Raw genomic sequence first — 25,272 nt, forward strand, 5'->3', positions numbered from 1 at the left:
TAAACTCAGTGAATTCAAGAGTTTCCACCTCTATCTACTTTCACTCTTCTTTCCAATGAGGAGGTACTGGACCAAGATCCATTGCCTGGGGTGACTGGCTCTGCTGATCAGTGGCTTATGGCCTTCATCTGGTCCCTGTGCCTATGAACTGGCCTCACTGTTGATGCTCATATCCTGCCATGGCCTCTGGTCACTGGGCCCCCATCTGCTTCTTCTTGGTTCTGATGCCAAGCTTTTCTGGATGGGCCAGCGCATTCTCAGTCCCCTCTGAGCCACTCTCAGGGTGCCATGGAGGAATTCTCAGGCAATTTCTCACGCCTCTTGGAGCACGTTACACATAGTGTGCCTCCCCCAAGTCCACAGGCTGGCACTCCTCCATCAGCCATTGTGATCTTTCCATGCAGGCCCCGAGAGGGGGCATTCATCTATTCACACTTTGTTTAATTACCAATGTAGTCAGAAATCCAGAAAGAAAGGATATACAGATAACATAGATATAAACAGAGGTCTACTTGCCTCCTTAAACAATTTACTGGAAATAATATGATTATACATGTTTTACTCTGGAAATATTTATTGAGTCCTACTATGTGCCAAGTACTGTTCCAGAGAATGGGGATACAGTAAAAAGAAAGACAAGACAAGAATCCTGAGCTCACGAGAATTAGATTCCAATGCATTAAGACACACAGAAAACAGGATCTCATTTCACAATGAAAACTAATCTTATTTTGATTCTCACTCCAACAACCCATGAAATATTAAATTTCCCCCAAAAGAGGAAAGGCTTGCAAGCTGTGTAAGTTCTAAGCCAATTCTCACGATGTAAGAGTTACACATTCCCAGGACTGTGCTGTGGGTTGCTTTCAGAGTTTTGAAAGTGCAGAAATGACCTCTTTTAAGACAATATGAATAGTTATCCATTATTTGATTTTAGATATCATAAAAGCTTTCTGTCTGTTGGGATTCCTGGGTGTGTATAGGTGTTTTGGGTCTAAGGTAACTTGGTAATTCCATATTGAAACATAGTGAATTCAGAATTTAAACTCTTTTCAAGAATTTCCACCTCTATCTACTTTCACTCCTCTTTCCAATGAAGAGGTGCCTGGACCAAGAGCCATTACCAGGCACCAGGCCAGGGTCTTTGCATATATTATCTCTAATTCCTAGTGCAACTCTTAAGTAAGGTGAGTTTCATTATTATCAGCCCTACTTTGCAAATGGGAAAACAGAGGCTGATTGAATTTAAGTAAGTTGCTTGACGTCACCCTGGTATGAAGTGGATGAGCCTTAATGGAACATAGATGGCCTGATTTCACTCTGCCTTCCCACAATTAGTAGGCAAATCCATTAAAAATTTTAAGTAGCAATTTTTGGAGTGTTCCTTTAAACAAAAACTTTGCCCTTTATATTTAAGAGTGTATATGTGTGAGCTGGAGGAATGAGGCTTGGGGAGGAGAGGATGAAATAGACAAAGTTAGTGAACACTAAAGTTTGTGAAAACACTCACAACTGAGGATCAGTGAAAATGATAAAGCATGTCAGAAAGCATAACGTTAGGAAGACGTAAAAACAGAATCCATTTTGCAAATGTTTGGTTCCAGCTAAGCCTCTGGGAACAGATCTTGAGGAGGCAGGGAGGAGATAGGAAGGCAGGCCCAGGGCAACTGTGCTGTGGACACTCATCCAACACCATCCTTAACCCATCCCTCCTCCTCACTGTGTGCCTTCTTCCCTTGTTCCCCATGGCCCAACACTGAACGTGTCTTCCACAGTCCCCATTTAGCCAGCCTTCCTACAGGACTGCAACCTCTTTTCTTGGATCCTCAATCTTGGTCCCGGACCCAGTCTCCTAGGGACATGCACGTTACCCCCAGACCATTCCATCTGTCCAGGTTTCACCACGTATGCATTAGGCCCACACCTCTGGGTTTATCTCAGCGAAAATCATATTATCCACCTGAGCCATCTTCCCTCATGGAGCGCTCAAAGTGTGCAAAAGGAAAGCTGCCTGCAAGCCAGACTTCATCGGGGAGGGTCCCAGGGAACCAAGAGAGAGAAAGCAGTTGGTAAGAACAGCAGGGTCTGCCCCGCCCATAAGGGGGCCCTTGAAAGCTAGATCTAATCAGAGCTTCATCTTTGCATCTGCCTCTGTTGGGCATCTTTCACTTTGTCCTGCTTTGTAGACATGTCTTTCTCTTTCATAAGATTATAAGTTCCTTGAAGTACTTACTTACACAGTAAGTGTTCCCTAAACCTTCTTTAATACTCCATTAATATTCTCTCCTCTTGAGAAGAGGAGGCACTCCAGAGTGGCCTATTGTACAAGGAAAATGCAGTCTGGACAAACAGCAGCAGAATATCAGTAAACCCCCCTCCTCTCCTCCAACCAGCCTCACCTGATCCTTTCCCTTTCTGGATTTCTGTTCATTGGAACAAAAGTGATATCATGACCATGACCACATTATGGTGAATGGAAACACAAAGAACAGAACTGATTAGGCTGTTTGGAGTTTCCTGTCACATGATCTATATGGAAACAAAGCCACATCAGATGTTCCATTCACAGCTCTTAAATTTTCCTATGCTTTTATCTCAAGTTATTTGTCTTACAAATTATTTTTATTTGTTCCCTTTCTAAGGGAAAATGTACTTACTATTTTATTTTTTAACAGCATCCTTATAATATCCATCTTTGGAAAAAAATTCTGGAATATGGGCAGATATATTTGATTCCTGGTATAGTTATAGCACTAATACCTCATAGTAAACTGCATTAGGACATTTTCTCTAAGCCTTGATTTATGCAGAATTTACATTTTCAGGCTAATGCCTGGAAAAAAATTGTGAGATGAGTGAAGTTTGTTCTTAATATCCTTCCTACTCTACCATCCCACTGTTCCTCAAACCCCCACCTCCACCCATTTCTGCCTGCAGTGGGTACCTCAGCTCTCATGCCCGGAGTCTTCTACAGGGGAGAAAAAGTGTTAAGAGCTTGATCTCTGCGGCCAGCCTGCCTGGGTTCAAATCCAAGTTCTAACCTCTCACTAACTGTTGAATGGTCTCGGCAACACTAGACCTGTCGCTTACTTTATTCATCTGCAAAGCAGGAATAGTAATAGGCTACCTCAAGGATCAAATGTCTTAATAGATGTAAAGCACTTAGAACAATGCCTTGCACTTAGAATGCACTGATTAATAATGTTACACTCTTATCCTTCCTGTTCTCATCCCTGATTCCTATGATACTGTTTGACAGCTGCACTGACACACTGTGGCATGGACCTCTTCTGACAGCCAGCCCCTCCTCTTTTCACTTGCCTGTCCACTTGCACCAACCACTCCTTTGCCAATGACCTTGACTCCCTTGCCCTCTTGCCTATCTTTGCTCCAATGCAGCTGTGGATATGGGCTGCACCCGCCAGCTGCAACTTGACCTCCCCTGCCCTGCTTACTGGGAAGCCTGCAGCCTATCCCAAAAGGTGCCTACCGCAGAAAGCCTTCAGCCCAAGTAGTTTTGATGGGCCTCAGTATAGGCTTCCCACCTGGCAGAGGGAGTAACATAAGTTGTAAGCCTGATCCTGCAAAGCCAAGAGTGGTTCTGCTCTGGAGCCAAGAGACATCCTAGCACTGTCCTTTTTCTCTCCTTCAGAGGACCTCAATTCCAGAGGCAAATCTTCGGCCTTTGTCACATGGGACAGAGTCCAAAGCCTCCTTGCTGAGATTCTGGGGAGAAACTAGCTCATACCAGTGTATGAGTTCCTCCATTACAAATTCTTCTCCCCTTGCTTTGAGGAGGGGCACAGCCCAGGACATCTCAAAGGGCTGAAGTTTCCTTATCTGTTAATCACGCCCTTCCATAGAGTAGAATCTGCCCCTCACCTGGCTCCTAGGGTCCCTGCAGCAACAACCTCTCCATTCCTTCCACAACCTTCCCCCAGCACCCAGCGGCCCAATGTTCTGATGCAAAGGACCTGGGCCTCGCACAGAGGCCCTCTCCTCACATTCTGTTCTCCCAGAGACAGGAACATTCACACAAATGAGACTTGCAGTCCCTGGCACAGGCCATCACTCCAAGGCCAGGGCATTGAGAGGATGTGCAGAATTAGCCTCAGGACCTCATAGCAGGTCAAGATCAGGCAAGGTGAACTCAGAATTATCTGAGCCAGAGAATGGGGTCAACACTGGGATGGGGTCAGAAGCCAGGACATAGTCCCCCTCAGGCAAAGTCAGCCAGAAGACCCTGGTTTCTAGACATCTGGCTAAGAATGGGGCCCCACTCAGATTCTGAATTCTTCAGATGTCCCTTCAGGTATCATGGAAACAACTTGACTGGGTGCTTGATATATGTTGAAAGGTTTGGAATAGGCCAGTATTTTACATAATAATTTTTATGATTCTTAGAAAAACTCCCCAAAATAGATGATATTACATCCCTATTCCAAAATGAGGAAACAGAGGCACAGAGAAAAAAAGTAAACCCTTGAAGGTCACATGGCTCATAAGTAAAGAAAAAACAGTTGGATTCCAAAATCCATGCTCTGAACCACTACCTTGCACAACCTGGGTTGCAGGAGCAGCTCTGCAATTGCTTAGCTTGAAAATCTAGGCTTATTTCTGAGTTTCGGTTTTCTCTTTGTACTTCCCTCCTAGGTAGAAGATTATGAGAAATAAATAAATAAATTGGTGCATAAACTCCTTACCATGATACCTTAATAGTAAGCATGCAATAAATGTTATCAACCCCAACAACATCATATAATTACTATTACTTGTGCCAAATACCCACAGATGGATTCTTGTCAGAGTTTGCCTGCCTCACCCTTTCCTCTGCCTGTTTCCCTGCACTAGCGTAGACCCCTGACAGCTCCCAGTTACTCCCAGGCTGCCTCCACCCCAGTTTCCAGTCTTTATTAAAGACAGACCTCTTTTGATCTGTAAAATAATCCTATGATGTAAATAGAGCTAAGATTTAGCAAGATTAAGCGCCTTGCCCAAGGATAATTGTTTCTGATTCTAAAACAATCTCTATAAAATCAAGTACAGTGTTTTAATTATTTTTTCAATTGTAAACTCAGCTTTGAAAAAAAGTTATGAATAAAGAAAAGCTTTGCCATGGGTCCCACCATCCTACCACAGTAGTCATACTCATGTTTCTGTATTACTCACCAGGCTTTGCCCACGTCTGAAGAGGCTGACTTCTCTTCTGCAGATTCACTGCCTGCAGGAGACAGCTGATAGCACAGCTCACTCGAGTGAGGACTGGCCCCAAAATCCCACCGAGAGATTCTAGAGTGATGATGAGAGAGATCCAGAATGACTCTAATTTAACCTGAGCAGAAAAATATAACTAAACTAGAATAGATAGTAAGTCGAAACAAGCATCCCTTTAGAAGCAAATCAGAGTCTCTTTGTGCCATTATTTCCTCCTAAATTACACTATATCAAATTCTCTCCTATGAGCTGTTAAAATTATGTAGGCATATAACCTAGTCATATATTTATTAATTATTCAGTAAGCCAAAACCAAAGAAGAAATATGAACTTTAATCCTGTCCTTTTCTTTTTCCCCCATATCATTGACCACATTAAGTCTGTTTTTTCGAATTTGTCTTTTTTTTTTTTTTTAGTTAGGAGAGTTTTGGAAATAAGGATCTCCTACAATAAATTTTACATAGAGTGGTAGAAATTTGTGACCATCTACTGTCAGTGTAGGGACTGCACCCTTTGAACATCTTCTTATGGAATACGGGTTAAGGTAGAAGAAAAATGGGGAAGGGAGTTAGAGATGATAAAACTCTAGGTTGGCCTGAGTGTCCTCTCACTTCTCGCCGACTACCTGAAGCTAGCTACAGGTGATCTTCCTCCATTTTGTCCATTTTTGATCTGATGACCAATTGCCCAACACTGATGCATTTCATGTATATTCATGGTAGGCCTACCTCCTATACATACAGCTTGGTTAGAGGGTATTAACAGGAATACATAAAGAGGTGTAAGAAATGCACCCTGATTCAAGGAGCTTACAGTTCAACTGGGACCAGAAGACCTGGGATTGATTCCCAGCTCCTTCACTTACTACCTGGGTTAGCATGAGCAGTTGATTAAAATTCGTTTTCTGTAAAATAGAGCAAACAATAATAATAGTGTCTATACCTGACATAGGGTTGCTGCTAGGATCAAAAGGGGTACATTTTGTGGAAGCACTTTACACATAGGAAGTGATATTCAGAAAATTATTATTAATATGTACAGAAGGTGTATATACCAGTCAAAACAGCACCTCTCAGGCTGTCATCATTTTACAAGTTTGGATCTTCTAAGATGATCCTTTCAGAGACACATTTCCTGCAAGATGTGATGCGTGCAATTCAGGTTAGCTGCCGTCAGTTACACGGTCTTACCTGAAAAAGTGGTTGACATTTTGACACAGTTTGCAGGCCAACCAAATGATCTGTGTCAAAATTAATGCACCAGGCAGGAAGAATGGCAGCCTGGTCTGAGCAGCAGAAAGTGACTAACTTCGCCAAATATTTATCGAGTGACTTCTATGCATCATGCACTGCGCTGGGAATGAGAAGACAAAAGGCGTGATCCCTGCCCTCAAGGAACTTACAGTTTAGTAAGGCAAACTGACAATTACAATAGGAGAGTTGTACAATAGGGTTGTGTACAGTCTGATGGGCCCAAAGGGGAAGAGTCCCTGCCTTGGAGACTTGGGGTGGGAGGGACCTTTCCAGGGAGGTTGCTGTTTGAGCTGGAACCTGCAGAATAAGCAGGAGTTTTGAGGCAGATTGATAGTGCACTGACACTCCCAGAAGAAGCTTCACAAACTCCAAGCTTTTCTAGTGTGTTTTCCCCTAGATGAGCCTTTTCCAATTAGGAGAAGGCTTCTTATATGAGTACCTCTACTCTTAGCTATCTGCTCTGTGTATAACATTTTTGCATCAAATACGTTTGTTGATTAGCTGTGTCTTTTAGCAGTTCTGTAAGTTTAATGGCTTGTGTGTAAATATATTTTCAATAATGTTTCATCTTATGCTCATGGTGAAAAATTCAAACAGCACAAATTTGTTCAGGATACAGTAAAGAGATATATTCATGGCACAGCAGGTGGACCTTCTCCTTGCAGCAGAGGAATACTGGAGACGGGGGATCCCAGAGGATAAGGTTGGAGGAGTTGGGCTGAAGAGAGACTAGAATGGATCTTAAATTTTAACGCTAAGAATTCTGGGTGATGTTAGATATAGAAGGATTTTGTTTGTGATAAAAGCAGAGTGTTAGGAAATTAAATCTGATAATAGTACAGTTTAAATTCATTTTTCAAAGGATAGATTATAGATAGAAAAGGGTAATGAGAAAAATATTATGGTAAAATGTTAATATTTGGAAATGGCTGAAGGATATGTGGGAGTTCTAGTAACAGTTTTAGCAACTGTTCTATAAACCTGAATTACGTAAAAATAGTGATTAAAAAAAAAAACAACATAATAATGGTGAAGAGGGAAGCCCAGAGCAGAACAAGTAAAGGAGGAAGATGCGGTGGCTCTGACCCAGGTAGCTAGAAGGAGGTGTGGAGCACTGTATGAACAGTTCTGACAGATGAGGCACAATCTCCTGACAGACAGACAGAGACAGGGGATATCCATTCTTTTGTAAATCAGAAACTGGTCACCAATCTGCAAAATACATCCTGTTCTGTTGCCAGATAAAATAAAATATAGATTTTTCCCTATTAGGGTAAATATTAGTGTTTGGTTACATATGGATATTTTGACAAAGCCTTGTTATTCCCAAATGATGAAACCTCCTAGTGATGGCTGGATTTTAGAAGCACACATCAGCTGAACTGTTGTTTCTCTCTCTGGTACATGGCAGATGGAGTCTGAAGTGTACAACCAGTGGAATGGAAAGATGTAATTTTTTGTGTTTTTGTCATTTAGTGCACTCACGCAGACATGTTCCCAGTAGACTGCCCTTTGTACAGACTGAAGACCAGAACTAGAGATGTGCATAAAGCCATGCTGCAAAATTACAATCATTTACATGAGCTAAAGAGGAGGTGTTCAAATTACATTTGAAAATGAAAAGCTGTTTACCTATTACTATGAATTTGCTATGAATAAACACAACAATCTCATTTAACCCTTCTCATCTTCATGCTCAATATTTTAGAAAAGACAAAACCTTAGTTCAAAGAAATTAAGCATTTCAAAGGCCATGCAGAGTATAGATTTGTCTTTCTGGCCTTTCTCTTTCTTTTCTTTTCTTTTCCTTTTCTCTCTCTCTCTCTCTCTTTCCTTTTTTGTATGCAGGACGTTTATTGGGTGTTGCTCTTGGGATCAATGCCTGTGGGGAAGTGAAAGAAGCAGGATCGCTCAGAGAACAATTTCCAGAGGGGACCTGAGCATCTGAGCTATGAGCTGTCAATAGCCAAACCTCTCAGTAGCTACAGGAGTGAGTACTTCAGTCCTGGGAGTGGAGTGAGTAGATGTGGGAGGCATACCATAGTACCCACTACAGACTTAAATATTTTTTCCCATAAATATTTCTATATATATATATATATATGTATATATATATATATATAATCTATCTATCTATCTAAAGGACAAAGGCATTTTTTAAAAACATATTTCTAATGCCATTACCATACCCTAATTTAGTTATCAATAATTCATTAATATCCAATCTGTATTCAGCATTCAAGTTTCCAATTGTCTGATAAATATAACTATATATTATTTATTTATTTATTTATTTATTTATAGTTTGCTTGATTTGGGGTTCAAGTAAGGTCCATAAATTACAAACAATTAATATATCTTTTTGTTTATTTTATCTTTAAAATGACACATAACTGTACATATTTATGGGGTACCTGGTGATGTTTTGATACATAAAATGTATAGTTATTATATCAGGTTAATTAGCATAGCCATCATCTCAAACATTTACCTAATAAGCAACCTCAACTCTTCTTTCTTACTTCCTAAAAGGAAGAAGCATTTGCCTCATCAGGAGCTGACCTCACACTCAGCTACTCAGATAGGCTCAATAATCCTAAAGCTAAAATCCTTCCTCTTGCAGGAATTGGTTCAGGATTGGGACTGCAACCCAAGCTGGCCATTAAAACACATACAGACATTCTTCCTTAGTCTTATGGGTATGCTTTTAAAAGCAAGGCCTTCTCATCAGCCTGGACCTCAATGAGAAATTATGGAGTAGTTCCTGGTGGTTACTGGCCAACATCCTAGGACTCTAAGTGTGGCCTGCCTCAGGATAGAATGATCCTGTCTCACAAGGAATGCTGAAGGGAGTTCATCATACTGAAGGAAAAGGATGCTAACATGTAACAAGAAAACATCTGAAGCCACAAAACTCACTGACAAAAGTAAGCACACAGACAAATTCAGAATACTCTCATACCGTAATCATAGTATATAAACCACGTATATCTTTAGTATGAAGATTAAAAGACGAAAACCATTAAAGATAATTATAACTACAGTAATTTATTCAGAGATCGAGAATATAAAAATTTAAATTGTGGCATCAAAAATTTTAAATGTGGGCAGGGAAAGGAGTTAAAGTGTACGGTTTTGTTTCTTTTCTTTGCAATGAAAGTTAAGTTGTTACCAGTTTAAAATAATTTGTTTTAACTACAGGATGTTTTTTGTAAACCTCATGGTAGCCACAAAGCAAAATCTTATAATACATATACTAAAAATGAAAAGCAGGAAACATACTACTAGAGAAAAATCATTTCACCACAAAGGAAGACAGTAAGAGAGAAAAAAAGAAAGAAGGGATCTACAAAAAAACTAGAAAACAAGTAACAAAATGGCATTAGTAAGTCCTTACCTATCAATAATAACCTTGAATGTAAATGAATTAAATTATCAAATAAAAGACATAGAATGGCTAAAAGGATTTAAAACAACAGGACCCAACTATACGCTGCTTACAAGAGACTCACTTCACCTGTAAGGACAGACTGAAAGTGAAAGACATAAAGATATTCTATGCAAACGGAAAATAACAAACAGCAGGAGTAGCTATAGTTATACCAAATAAAAGAAAGTCAAAAAGTATTAAAAAAGACAAAGAAGCCCATTATACAATGATAAAGAAGTCAATATTGTAAGAGGATATGACAATTGTAAATAAATAAATTTATTAATATAAATATATATATGTATCCAACAATGGAGCACCTAAATATATAAAGCAAAAATTAATAGACCTAAAATGAGACATAGGCTGAAATACAATAATAACAGGGGACTTCAACAACACATTTGTAGCATTTGACAGACTATTGAGACAAAAAATCAACAAAGAAACATCACAGTTAAATGGCACTGTAGAGCAAATGGACCTAACAGGCAGTTACAGAACATTCCATCCAACAGCTGCAGAATACATATTCTTCTCAACAGCACATGGAACATCTAAGATAGATCATATATGAAACCACAAAAAAAGTCTTGGTGATTTTTTAAAAATCAAAATTATATTAAGTATCTTTTCTGACCACAATGGAATAAAACTAGAAATCAACAGAAGGAACTTTGAAAACTGTACAAATACATGAAAATTAAACAACCATGCTCCTGAATGACTAATGGATCAATGAAGAAATTAAAAAGAAAATTTTAAAAATTATGCTGATAAAGGGAAATGAAAACACAACTTTTCAAAACCTATACACACAACAAAAGCAGTTCTAAGAGGCAAGTTTATAGCAATAAATACCTACGTCTAAAAGGTGGAAAGATCTCAAAACAAAAAAAACTACTCTAACATTTCACCTCAAGGAACTAGAAAAATGAGAACAACCAAAACCCCAAATTAGTAGAATAAAGGAAATAATAAAAATCAGGCAGAAATAAGTGAAATAGAGACAAAAAATCAACACAAAAGGTCAATAAAACAAAGAGTTGGTTTTTTGAAAAGATAAAAATTGATGAACATGTAACTAGACTAACTACTATGGTTTGAATGTGACCCCCAAATTTCATGTGTTTGAAAACTTACCCCTAAATTCATACTTGATGGGCTATTTGGGAGGTAATTAAGATTAGACGAGGTCATCAGGGTGGGGCCCCATAATAAGATTAGTGGCTCTATAAGAAGAGAAAGAGGAACATAAGCTAGCATGTTCTAGCCCTCTTGCCATGTGATACCCTCCACCATGTTATGATGCAACAAGAAAACCCTAATCAGATAGAGCTACTTGATCTTGAACTTCTTGGCTTCCAGAAATGTCAGAAATAAATTTCTTTTGTAAATAAATTACCTAGCATGTGGTTTTCTGTTATAGCAACAAAAAATGGACTAAGATACTATGAAAAAAAAAGATACATGACTCAAATAAATAAAATCAGAGATAAAAAAGAAGACATTACAACTCATACCACAGAAACACAAAGGATCATAAGAGACTATTATGAATGACTATACGTTAATGAATTGGAAAACCTAGAAGAAATGAATTAACTCCTGGACACATGCAACCTACTAAGACTGAATCATGAAGAAATAGAAAACCTAATCAGACCAATGATGAGTAATAAGATTGAATCAGTAATAAAATGTCTCCCATCAAAAAAAAAGCTGAGGACCTAATGGATTCACTGCTGAATTTTACCAAACATTTAAAGAAGAACTAACCATTTCTTCTCAAGCTATTCTCAAAAAATGGAAGGGGAGGGAATTCTTCCAAACTCATTCTTTGAGGCCAGAATTACCCTGACATCAAAATTAGAAAAAAAATACAACAAAAAAGAAAACTATAGGCCAATATCCCTGAAGAACACAAATACAAAAGTCTTCAACAAATTACTAGTAAACTGAATTCAACAGCATAGTGAAAAGATCCTTCACCATGATAAAGTGGGATTCATCCCAGAGACACAAGGACAGTTCAACATATACAAATCAATAAACAAGTAAACTATCCCTTTTATGATAGCTACAAAAAATAAAATTAAAAAACTGAATAATTTTTTTATTTCAATAGGTTTCTGGGGAACAGGTGGTGTTTCCTTACATGAATAAATTATTTAGTGGTGATTTCTAAGATTTTGGTGCACCCATCACCCGAGCAGTATACACTGTACCCAATGTGTAGTCTTTTATTCCTCACCCAGCTCCGAGTCCCCCAAAGTCCATTGTATTATTTGTATGCCTTTGCGTCCTCATAGCTTAGCTCCCACTTATGAGTGAGAACTTATATGATGCTTGAAAACCTCAGAATAAATTCAACCAAGGAGGTAAAATATCTCCACAATGAAAAACTATAAAACATTGATGAAAGAAATTGAAAAGGACACAAAGAAATGAAAACATCCTGTGTTCATGGATTGGAAGAATTAATATTGTTAAAATGCCCACACTGTCCAAAGCAATCTACAGATTGAATGCAATCCCTATCAAGATACCAATGACATTCTCCACAAAAATGGAAAAAAAATCCTTATATTTGTGTAGAACCGCAGAAGACCCTGAATAGCCAGAGCAATTTTGAGGCAACAGGATAAAGCTGAAGGAATCACACTACATGACTTCAAAATACACTACAAAGTTGTAACAACCGAAACATCATAGTATTGGCATAAAAACCCGACACATAGACCAATGGAGCAGAACAGGCAATCAATAAATAGATCCAAACATTTACAACTGATTTTCAATGAAGGTGCCAAGAGGACACATTGGGAAAGGACAGTCTCTTTAATAAATGGTGCTAGGAAAACTGGATATGAACATGCAGAAGAATGAAACTAGACCCCTATCTTTCACCACATAGAAAAATTAAACTCAAAATGGATTACTAACTTATACGTAAGATCTGAAACTGTGAAACTACAAGAAGAAAACATAAGGGAAAAACTTCATGACATTGGTCTGGGCAAGAATTATTTAGATAGGACCTCAAAAACCTAGGCAACAAAAGAAAAGATAGACAAATGAAATTACATCACACTAAAAAGCTTCTGCACAGCAAAGGAAACAATCAACAGAATGAAGAGACAACCTACAGAATGGGAGAAAATTTTGAAAGCTATGCATCAGGCAAGGGGTTAATATCCAGAATACATAATAAATTCAGACAACTCAATAGCAAACAAACAAATTTAAAAATCCAAATAATCTGATTTTAAAATGGGCAAAAGAAGACATACAAACAGCCAACAGGGAGATAAAAAAGTGCTCAGCATTACTAATCAGGAAAGTGAAAATTGAAATCACAATAAAGTACCACCTCACCTCAGCTAATGTGGCTTTTATCAAAAAGACAAAAACAAAAAACAAATCCTAGCAACAATGTAGAGAAGGCAGAACTCTTAAACACTGTTGGTGGGAATGTAAATTAATACACCCATTATGAAGATGACAAACATTCTTCAAAAATTTGAAAATAGAACTACCATAGGCTCCAGCAATTTCGCTAGTGAGTATTCAAAGGAAAGGAAATCAGTATGTTGAAAAGATATCTTTACTCTTATCTTAATTGATGCACTATTCACACTAGCTAAAATATGGAATCAACTTAAGTGTCTATCAAGGAATGAATGGATCAAATAATTTGGTATTTATACACAATGGATTACTATTCAGCCATAAAAAATGAAATCCTATCACTTGCAACAAGGTGGATGAACCTACTGAAAATGATGTTAAATGAAATAAGCCCAGCACAGGAGAAATACTGTATGCTACTTCTAGTCAGCCATCTTGCTGATGTCACTCTCAGATTTCAGTGATCTTGACATTATATTTTTATATTTATATAAATATATAAATTTATATAAATATATAATCAGTCACAAGCAAATGTATTTCATCAAGTGCTCATTCCAGATTCTTTACCTATTTTAAGAAGTCAATGTTTTACATGAAGTTTCATTTTTGTTAAATTGAGCCCTCTGAAAAGGAATAAGCCTTTATGTATATGTCATCTTCATTATGTTCTCTGAAGTCTACAGAATGAAGCTAATTCCATTTCTACTAAATAAATAAATGAATACATAGGTTGAACAGCCTCTTCTTCTTGGAATACTTCCCTCCAACACACTGGCCTCACCTCCTCTGACCCACAAGGGTGGGTCAGTCTTCTGGAGAAGTCAGGACACTTGGTTCTTGTTTGAATTCAGCTATGCACATTAGCTGTATAGCTTTGGGCAAGTCATCTCTGTGATGTTTTCTCAATATCAAAAGCAGTTTGATGAGATTATTTTTAAAGGCTAATTTGTTCACTTTGAAATAATATTTAAAATCCAGGATTTTTATTTAGCCTGATCAAATTTGTACCCAGACTTCATTATTATAACAACAATGCAGAAGGAATTTCTGATGTAGAATGAGGGCAAACTGCTGCTTATGGGGAAATTTACCATGGGGATACTGAAGGGTTCTACATTCCCACTCCTGGCTCTTCTAAGTCCTCAGTCTCAGGTAGCCCTACCTTTTCCAAGCTCCACTCCAGGAGCAGGGAGAAACAATTGGAAAGAAGACCTGAAGGAGTTCATTCTCTGCAACATTATTGAGCACCATTCAACAGTACAGTGCAAGCATTTCAGGTTTGCTATCATATTTCACATGTATTCAAGGGTTATTTGGATATTAAGGCATATCTTCACAAAACCCTGTGAGGTAGATATTACTCCCTTTTCACTGATGGAGAAAATGAGGCTCAGGGAGAGTAACTGATTTGCCCTAGTCCAGAAAAGCGGCAGAAAAAAAATTGAACTCTCTATTTGTCTCCAACTCCACTGTGCTTTCCACTACATGGTGGATTCCTGTGGCCCAGGGCAAATTCTCTTGGGTATAATCAGTTTCCAGTGGACTTAGGTTTATTTGTTGAATTAACAAATGAAAATCAATTGGATTTTTAAAAACACTCTCTAGAACCCAGTGTTCAAGAAACTGACTACTTACTTTTTAACTCATCTAGGAAATCCTACCGCAAAGCTAATTAGTGTGTAATTAGATACATAGCTAGGTGAGAAAATGCCACAAAAAGTTATCACCTTGTTTACAGAGGCAAGAAAGATTTCTAAGATTTCCTAGGTAAGGAAGAGAGAGACCCCAGGAATAGCTATTCCCTACATAACCCATCTATTGGAAGGTCCTCCACTTCCCTTGTTTTCCTCAGCAATTTTTGAAAAATTCACTTCCAAAAGAAACCTTTCTACCAAAAAATTTTCTTCCCACCAGGGTATATACATCCTTATAATAGAAGTGTTTCACTCTGATGTGTGCGCGTGCGCACACACAAATTAGGATATTACCTATGCCGCATCAATATGTAAAGCTGTGTATATGAATCGTAACGTTGGGCATGACTCTGAATGAATAACTTGCTTTATTAAAAAAAACTGTAACATTGATAGAAAACCGGAAGGAATTAAAAACAATGCAGATGGGTGTACTTCCTTTCTCTCCCAGTCCCAAGCCAACCCATTTTTCCTTGGAATGCAAAAATGGTCTGGAAAGAGGTATGGGGGTCCTGTGAACAGAACAGGGAGTCATTATCTTTTTCTTCTTTACCAATAAACGATGACAAATGTGGATGGTGAGGAAGTAAAACGTCAATAAAGCAATATCATAAATAAAAAAATAAATAACGTTTATTCTGTACCACGCGGCTGTCAGTGTCCGGAGTCTCCAGGGCAGAGCGCCCCGGGGAGGGCTGGGCCCTCAGAGCAGCAGGAGGGCGCCCAGGGACAGCTCACCCTGGCCCAGCAGGCGGCCCCGATCCCGGCCGCGACCCTCATCCCGGGCCTTGACGCGAACGGCCAGGCGGCGCACCTCGTCTTCCGAGAGGCCGTCGAAGCAAAAGTCCTGGTCAAAGGAGGCCTTGCGGCTGCGCCCCACCACAGCGCTGCATTGCCGACGCGCGGTGCCCGGCGGCCGCAGGACGAGGCTGAGGCGGCAGCGGACGGCGCGGGGCCCGGGGGCGCCTCCGGCCAGGCTCTCCGCGCGGAGCAGCCGGAGGCGGAGACGCCCGGTTCCCGGACAGTACTCAGCAGCCAGGCGCAGGGCGTCGCCGGCGCGGCCCAGAGCCACGGTGCCCTCGGCCTCCAGGCGCTCAGGAAGCGGGGCCCTGGATGACGGCGGGCTCGAGGAGGGGGCCCGGGCCGGGGACTCGGAGCCCGCGCGGCGCTCCTCGTCCTCGTTCCCTCTGGAGACGGAGCGGACGCGTGCCAGGCGGCGACTCCTCCCAGCCCGCAGCGCGCGACTCAGCAGCCCGTCGGGGACGCGCAGGAGGCGGCAGCGGCGGGGCCGCGGAGCGAGCGCGTCCTGGCGCAGGCGGCGACCGCCGGGGGCCGCGGGGGTGGCCGGGCCCGGACCTCGCGGGCCGCACAGTGTCCCCAGGGGGGCATCCGGGCCTCCGCCGCTGCCGTAGGCGTGGGCCCGGGGCCGGGGCGCGGGCGGGCCCCCGAGCAGGAGCGACTCCTTGCGGCGCGTGTGCGGGCTCTCGAGCAGCGCGCAGAAGCCGTAGGCGGTGCGCACACGGGGCAGGTGCGGCAGTGACAGCGCTGCCTGCGAGCGCGGGTCCCAGTCCGTGCGGCCGGCGTCCTCGTCTGCCGCGCGGGGCCACAGGTCGCTTTCAGCGGCGCAGCGCCGGGGCACGGCGGCGGCCCGGATTGGAGACTCGAGCGTGCAAGGGGCCGGCAGCCGCGGCGGGATGCAGAATTCGGGGATGCAGTTGGGCGTGAGCACTTTGGCGAAGGCGGGCTTCGGCGCGGAGCTGCCTGCGGCCGAGGAGCAGAGTTTCTCGAGGAGCCGCATCCTTGGAGGCTGGGGCTGGGAGTGGCGGGAAGAGGTGCGCCTGCAGGGGAGAGAAGCTGCTGAGTTTGGGCGCCTGGAGCTGCTGCAGCCCCTCGACGCGGCTGGATCCCTCCCCCAGACCCTGTAAACGTCCCCACGTGTTTAAGACCCCAGACCAGTTCCAGCCTTGCTCTCCTGCACCCACAAATCAGCCCCGCTTCAGACCTTTCTCTCTTCTTCAGTGTCTCTGGATGTGGTTGCAACCTCAGTGCCAGTGGCCTCTAGCCCGCTGCCGAGGCGCCACCTTCAGTACTGCGGCCAGGAGAGTGGCCCTCCCCTCTTATACCGTAGGCTGAGTCCCGCCCAGCCGCCAGCGGCCCAACCCGGAGGTGCTGCACAGCCCGCCTTCCCGCCACCCTCTCCCACGACGCCGGGAGGTCTACATGCACTGGGCGCTCAGGTCTGCGCGAAGCTGTCGCGGGAGCAGGCACCTTGTGGTCAGCTCTGGGACCTGCATTTGCAGTGAGTGCGTGGAGCCCCAGGCAAGGCCTGGGAAAGGTTGCAGGTGAAGAGAGGGCACCCTGTCGTCCTGCCAAGGAAAAATTGGCGGCTGAAAATGTTTTCGGCTTCTTGGAGAAGGTGAGGCTGGACGAGGAAACAGGAAGTTAATTTGGCTAGGAGATAAACCGTCACTCACCCTGCATGTAACCTGGATGTGACCTGCACGTCCTGGGAGCTTCTGTTTTCCTGTCCCCACGCACTCGCAGCGTGCAGACCAGTATGGTTTCCAAGTATTTATATACTTATTTACTGTCTGTCTCCCTCTGCTAGACTGTGTTCTTTTTGATAGCGTAGGCCCTGGCTCAGTCCATGCCCTCAGTACTGGCGAAGTGGGTAAATTAATCGTTGAGAAAATTTCTGATCGCTTCTTGGCCTTTTGGCTAAGATCAAGTGGAGAAAGCTTCTGAATGGCTGCAGGCTCTGCCTGTCATCTTGATAGTTAACAAAACATGGGGCTTCTGGCTCCTGCCCTAAAATAACACTTGACGTTTTTAAAACTACCCCTTTTCTTTTTGCTCTAGCACGGAGGTATCCAGTTAGAAAGCATCTTCCCGAAATATAGATTCCTTCTTTCCACCCCCGACCTTCATTTTCTGAGATGAGAAGACTGAAATCCCAGAGGGACCTGAGGAAATTCCAGAAAGGTTAAAAAGAGCCAGTTAATGGCAGAAGCTGGAACTAGCAATTTCCTGTTTCTTTGGCTTTGCATGTGATGCTTCCTGTGATCTGAAATGCCTTTTCTCTGCTTTTTCTTTATATAGGAATTCCTGTTTATTTTCTGTAATTCAGCCCACGCATCGTCCCTTTCAGGTGCCTTCACCCACCCAGCCGCCGCGGAACTCCCCTGCTCCAGTTCCTCAGTCCCTCCTCATTTCCTTCCTACATCTAGGGGCCACCATTGTTGCAGTTCGCATGCTGCTTTGGAATTTTCGGTTTACAGTTTTGTCTCCCCCTAATAGCCTTGTGGGTTTTCAGTGGGCAAGGACTGGGGCAGCTCAACCAGAGGGGGATTTCGGGAGTCTATTATGAATAAATGAAAAATAAAAGTCCTAAGATCAAGAACTGGGATTGCCTCCATCCCGGCTGCCTTATCCAGGCTACAAGCCTGGCTGTCTTATTCGTCTCTACGTAATTCTAGCACCCAGGATACAATGCCAGGCAAATAGTAAGGGCTTAGTAAATATTTGATGAATTGTATTGAATTGATACTGATCTGCAGGTCTTATGACTGTCAGGTGCTATCAACCACATATCTCTCTACGTAATTTGATTTCTTTCTCACAGAAAACCAATAAGGAAGACATTGTTTCTGTTTCCCAGATGAGAAACTGAGGGACTTGTCTAGGGTCATTCAAGCTATGATCACAGCCTAAGTCCTAGCTTTTTGGCTAATTTCTTCTAATTCATTCCTTCTTTCCTTTCTTCCTTTTTTCTGTTCTTCCATCCTTCCTCCATCTATTCACTCAGTTCAATAAAATGCAGTCTACTGTGTGATTTGTATCGCCCTTTACACCCAGAATGTTAATTCTTACAGCATCTCAGTCTACTGTTAAGTAGTATTTCCCACTATACTTGCTTTGGAATAAGCCCCACTATTTTTAAATCCTTAAAGGTGAAAAGAGTAAGTGTTTCTCTGGGCTAATAATACTTTACTGCTTAATTGACCCACAGGTTCTGCATCCCCCAATTCAACCAACCACGGATGGAAAATATTTGGAAAAAATAATAATACAAAAGAAATGAAGCAATAAAATAACTATTCACATAGCATTTACATTGTAGTAGGTGTTATAAGTAATCTAGAGATGACAAAGTATATGAGAGGATATTCATAGGTTACGTGCAAATACTATGCCTTTTTATATAAGGAACTTGAACATCTGAGGATTTTGGTATCTTGAGGGACCTTGGAACCAATCCCTCTCAGACACTGAGGGACACTTGTATGCTTTTTTAATGGGGCAAGTATCGATCAATATGCAGCCACTGGGGCCAGGGAGCAGTAGCCATTCCTGCTAAAGCCAGATTTTCAGGCACAAACATCCCGAGGGGTGTCTGACAGGATCATTTCCAACCCACAGTTGGAGGCCTGGCTTCCTTCCATATTCTTAAATCACACTGGGAGAAAATAAAAAACAGCTCCTCAATGGAAACTTTGATCGCTCCAGTTGTTTCACTGTTTTGTGCCTCATAACCACATAAAGGCCACTATCATCTTGTATTCAAACCTTGAAATAGTTATTTTAAAGAAATGATCTCTTTAATAACATTAATGTTTACTGACTATGTAGTAGGTGGAAGTCATGTTAAATGCTTCATATACTTTATCTTATCTAATCAACCCTATAAAGAAGGTAGAGATGCAGAAACAGGCTCATAAAGGGAAAAAAACAATAATAAAACTTGTCATAAATCTCACATACAGTAAAAGCAAGGCTGGAACTCAAATCCAGATCCATCTGGCTCATGGTCCTGTGTGCTTATAACTCCTTCCCTACAGTGCCTCTCTCAAAGCCATTTCTCCTGAACCCAGCTCCTCTCTAGGTAGCTAGAAAATAGAGAAAGAGACCTTTGTTCCAAGGCCTTGAGTTGAAACTTACACACCTTATTGATTATACCAGTACCTCATATATTAAAGCATGACATTCTCATAAGCAGGAAAGCATGCGTTATGCACAGTAGTGCTGTGCCATTTGTAGACAGAATCCTTGTCCCCCCAGGAAGTATAGTCGTTCTCTTTATGTTATACATACTTCCAAAAACAGGATTGGGGTTGTTTACATAACAAGGACCCAGGGAATTTATCAGCTGCTGGAAACTGATATGATGAAAATGGAAAAGACATGCAATTAACTGAATGACAAACCTTGAATGAGGTCACAAATTGACATATGTCAACACCTATACCCCAAGGGTGGGAAGGGTAAGGTGTAAAGGCAGTTAAAGAGTCTCTAATGGAAAGGCTTGGAATGATGAGAAGTCTTAAAGGAGCCTCATGGTCCACTAGCCTTGGAAGGCCATGGAAGAACCAGTCTGAATGTTTAGCAGTGTGAGAATGGCCGTGTCCCTTTACGGAACAAAATACAGTCATGGGAAATCATTATCTAGAAGACTGTAGCAACAGTCTGCATTCTGTTCATGAGATTCACTTATGTTACATGTATAGCGCTAGTTCATTCGCTTTCACTGACTTACAGTATTCCATCATTTAATGTACTCTGTTTTCTCGCTGACAGATATTTTGATTGTTTCTGATTCTTCCAATGCTGGTATGATCATTTGTGTACCTGTCTTCTTAATCATCTATGCAAAAGTTATCTAGAGTACATGTCTAGGAATATAATAGCTGGTAATAGGATATTTGCATCTTCAATTTTAATGCAAAATCAGTTTCCTCGTCATCAATGTATAAGATTTCCTATGGCTTCACATCCTCAACTATACTATTATTATCAGAGAGTTATGGACTGAATGTGTATGTCTCCACCACCAAATTCCTATGTTGAAATTCTAACCCCCAATGTGATAGTATTAAGAAATGGGTGAGGTGATTAGGTTATGAGCCCTGATGAATGGGATTAGAGCCTTTATAAAAGAGTCCTCAGAGAGCCCTCACACCTTTCCACCATGCGAGGACACAGCTAGAGGGGAGCCCTTACCAGACACTGAATCTGCCAATGCCTTGATCTTGTACTTTCTATCCCCAAAACTGTGAGAAATAGATGTTTCTTGTTGAAACCGTCCATCTTGAGTAGCTAGGACCACAGATACGTGCCACCAGGTCTGGCTAATTTTTGTATTTTTTGTAGAGTCAGGGTTTCACCATGTTGCCCAGGCTGGTCTGGTACTCCTGAGCTCAAGCAATCCACCCACCTCGGCCTCCCAAAGTACTGGGATTAGAGGTGTGAGCCACTGCACCCAGCCCAGATGTTTATTAAATACCGCTACTATGGTGAGTGTTATGTGTTGAACTGTGTCCCCACGTATTCATATGTTGAAGTCCTGAACTGAAGTACCTCAGGATGTAACCATATTTGGAGATCAGGTCTTTAAAGAGGTATTTAAGGTTAAATGAAATCATTAGGGTGGGCCATGTAACTGTCTGTGTCTTGCTTTTTGTATTTTTATGAAGTCTTTGGAGAAATAAAAGTTTTTAATTTTAATGTAATCAGATGTCTCAATCTTTTCCTTTGTAATTTTGCTTAAAAAATAATCTTTTCCCCTGAAATAATCAAGATTTTTTTCTGTGTAGTAATAAAGGTATTTTTTCTATACAGACAGTTCCTGATTTATGATGGTTCTGCTCAACGATCTTTTGATTTTATGATGGTACAAAAGTAATACGCATCCAGTGGAAACCATAATTCAAGTACCCATATAACCATTCTGTCTTTCACTTTCAGTATAATATTCAATAAACTACATGAAATATTCAACACATTATTACAAAATAGGCTTTGTGTTAGATGACTTTGCCCAACTTCAGGCTAATGTGTATGTTCTGAGCATGTTTAAGGTAGGCTAGGCTGGGCTATGATGTTTGGTAGGTTAGGTTACTAAATGCATTTTGGACTTACAATATTTTCAACTTAGGATGGGTTTATTGGGATGTAACCCTATCACGAATTGAGGAGCACTGGTATTCTGATATTTTGAAAGTTTTGCTTTTTTTACATTTAGATCTTTAAACCACTACTGGAGAGAATTTTCAGTGTTCTCTAAAGATGAAAAGAGCTTCTGTAAGAGGTGGTATGCTCATTTTGGGAGGTGTTCAAGTAGTCTGGACAATCATGAGGTAGGGATGTTATTAAAAAATTCAAAAACCATATGGATATATAGACTCTAGTCTATTTGGTCATGGATTTGAGTACAATAGATGGTGTTGCTAGAAAATAGTCCAATATTTCAAATATTAATCAGAATACTTAATTTTCCTATCTTGGCTACGCTTGGCTTGCTGATTCATATTTAAAAGGCAGAACTAACTCTAAGTCATTTAAGTTTACGTACATACCAACGATGTTGTAAATTGACAAACCGCCACCTTTGGTAATTGCGAAGAATTAAACAAACTATAGCTTCCTGCCTTGCAACATGACTGTTCTCATTTCATGGTGGAGTCTGGGGACTAAATGTTGCTCTTATTTTTCATATTTGTCACAGAAAACACAGGCTGCCTAGGTTCCTGTTCCAGCTCCACCCCTATTGAGCTATGTGAGCTTCATCAAGTTCCTTAGTTTTTGGGTTTTTTGTTTTTTGGGGGGTTTTTTGTTTGTTTTTTGTTTTTTTTTTGAGATAGAGTCTCCCTTTTGTCACCCAGGCTGGAGTGCAGCTGCATGATCTCAGCTCACTGCAACCTCCACCTCCCAGGCTCAAGCAATTCTTCTGCCTGCTTCAGCCTCCTGAGTAGCCGGGATTGCAGGTGCCCGCCACCACTCCCAGCTAATGTTTTTTGTATTTTTAGTAGAGACAGGGTTTCACCATGTTGTCCAAACTGGTCTCGAACTCCTGACCTCCAGTGATCTGACCATCTCAGCCTCCCAAAGTGCTGCGATTACAGGTATGAGCCACCGTGTCCAGCCAGTTCCTTAGTTTTTTAAGCCTACGTTTTTCATCTATAGAATGAGGTTAATAATTATAACTATATCCTAGGCTTATGGTCATTAGTAACCCATTTAAAGCCATTGTGATATAGTGTCTAGGATTTGCTTAGTAAACCTTATCGATTTTTTAGTAGTAGTAACAAAGAAAATAGTGTGTCACAACTATACTCATTATTATACCAGATTAAATTTTTAGGACACAGATGAGAATTTGAAAAAGAACTAAGGAAAGAAAGACAACTAACCTTAATGGGCACCTATTCTAAGTGAAGCCTTTTACAAACAAGTAAGTTTTACTAAAGTAAGTTTTACTAAACTTACCTGGCCTATAACCACAGAGCTGGGATATAACGCCATTATCTTACGCAAAAGTCTAAACCGTTCATGATCTTAACACTGCTTTTCAGATGTTACCTGCAGTTCAAACAAGTTGCCAGGCCCATTCCTCAAAGCTCATTCTGCTTACCTCATTATTTTTGAGAAGTCAGTATAGAACTTCCTCAGAGCGGCTTCCTGACTTTGTGCAACTCTTCGCCAGGCCAACAAGGGAGTTCAGAGCTGGGAAAAGCACATTGTCCTGCATCTTAGGATGCTTAGGGCCCCCGTCCTGGCCCCACCGTTTACCAGCTGGACCTGGTAAGCCACTTAACCTTCCCAGATCTTGGTTTCCTCCACATGAAACAAGACACTGAATAGTACCTGGTAATCTTCAAATTTCTTTCTAGAGCTTCTTTCTCTGCGCAGAGGTTTTTAATGAAATCCCTCCTGGACCCATGCCTATGAAGATTTCCCAGGTCCCTGAACCCTGTGAGCTTTTCTTTCAGCTTCACTAATTTCCCTGAGCTAGAAACAGACTTCTCAGCAACTAAATCTTGTTCGTGGTACTCAACTATTAGAGCTACAATAATGCTTGTCACCAAGAGGATCTAAATAAACAGTCTGCCTAAGCAGTTAGAAGTTGGCTACCTTGGGAATAGCGCCTGGGTCAATTTCTGAACTAGAAGACAGAACACCAAGTCTGTTTCTGGTTTCACTAGTTAAACGTTTTGTGATAATGGCTGTATTCATTTCCTAGGGCTGCTGCAGCAGAATACCACAAACCAAGCAGCTTCCAATAACAGATCTTTATGTTCTCACCACTGTGGAGCCAGGACTCCAAAACGAAGGTGTCGGCAGGGCCATGCCCACCTTGAAACCTGTAGGGGAGCATCCTTTCTCGCCTCTTTCTAGCTTCTGGTGGTTTGCTAGCAATCCTTGGCATTTCCTGGCTCGCAGCTGCAGGATTTCAAACTCTGCCTCCATTGTCGCATGATGTTCTCCCCTCCTGTATCTGTATCTCTGGATCTCTTCTTTTAAGGACATGAGTTATACTGGATTAAAGGCCCACCCTACTTCAGTATGACCTCATCTTAACTTATAACCTCTGCAAAGACCGTTTCCAAATAACATCACATCTTCTGGCACTGAGGATTATGTCTTCAACATGTCATATGGAGAGACACAATGCAACTCATAACAATGGCTCAATCACATCTTCTCTGCTCCACCTTTCAACAATGGCTTCCCCACCCAACTTAATATAGGGTGGACAGGGGCAACTTCAGGACCTAAACCAGGGAAAAAGATAGAAGCCTTCATAAAAATGGAACCATCTATCCCCAGCACAGGAACCAGAGGGCACTTCTCTACCTCTGCTTTTGAAAGACTATTATCATTGTTTCCTCCCCTGAGGAAATAGAAGAGTAGCCAGCTCAGCTAGGGCTGTCACCTTCCTGAGGTTGCTCCACACTGGCTGACAGCCAACAGCTGCTGCTTAAGAAATAAAATACCCTCATCATAAATAAGGAAATTACTGAATAAGGCTGGAATTTCAAGAGAGGAAATAGGTTGTACTCATTTTCCTGCTCCATAAGAAAGAGGACACGTGTGACTTCATGGAGAGGCTGTGGACCAAGTGCGTCAGTACTGAGAGTGGTAGTGAGGGTCCCAGGCTGGTGCAGCATGAAGAGTACCACAAGAAATGCCCACCTGTGAGACCGCTGAGGCCGGGCAGCGCCTATCCACCTCCCCACCCACTTTTTTTCAGATCACAGGCCTGGGATTTTGGTACAGTCCAAATGGTGGGGAAACAGCATGCAGAATAACAAATACAGAACACTTCTTGTTGACTTCTTCAGGTGAGAGCTCCAGGCGAGATTTGATTTAAATTAGAAAGAAAATGTTACATTAGTAGCAACACCAGTATTATGGAGAAATCTGTAAAACTATTGAACTTAGAACTAAGTATTATTTAACTTGCACGGTCTCTGTAAGACATATCATGCAC

General features: G+C 41.5%; 1 protein-coding gene across 2 annotated transcripts in view; it reads right to left on the reverse strand.

Annotated features, from left to right (window-relative positions):
- Positions 1-17,775, reverse strand: part of C2CD4B (C2 calcium dependent domain containing 4B) — a 31,882-nt gene extending 14,107 nt beyond the window's left edge. The window contains exons 1-3 of one of the 2 annotated variants that reach the window (XM_063698574.1): positions 17,480-17,775; positions 15,650-16,843; positions 5,170-5,289 (exon numbers count right to left, since the gene is read on the reverse strand). In XM_063698574.1, coding sequence (XP_063554644.1) covers positions 15,709-16,803 — 1,095 coding nt within the window. In that variant the 5' untranslated portion in view covers positions 16,804-16,843; positions 17,480-17,775 and the 3' untranslated portion in view covers positions 5,170-5,289; positions 15,650-15,708. Of the gene's footprint in view, positions 1-5,169; positions 5,290-15,649; positions 16,938-17,479 lie in introns of those variants that run through there. The other variant, XM_063698573.1, reaches the window with a different exon arrangement.
- Positions 17,776-25,272: the final 7,497 nt, after the last annotated feature.

This window comes from Gorilla gorilla, chromosome 16 (assembly GCF_029281585.2).
Source record: "Gorilla gorilla gorilla isolate KB3781 chromosome 16, NHGRI_mGorGor1-v2.1_pri, whole genome shotgun sequence".
Classification (NCBI taxonomy): Eukaryota; Metazoa; Chordata; class Mammalia; order Primates; family Hominidae; genus Gorilla; species Gorilla gorilla.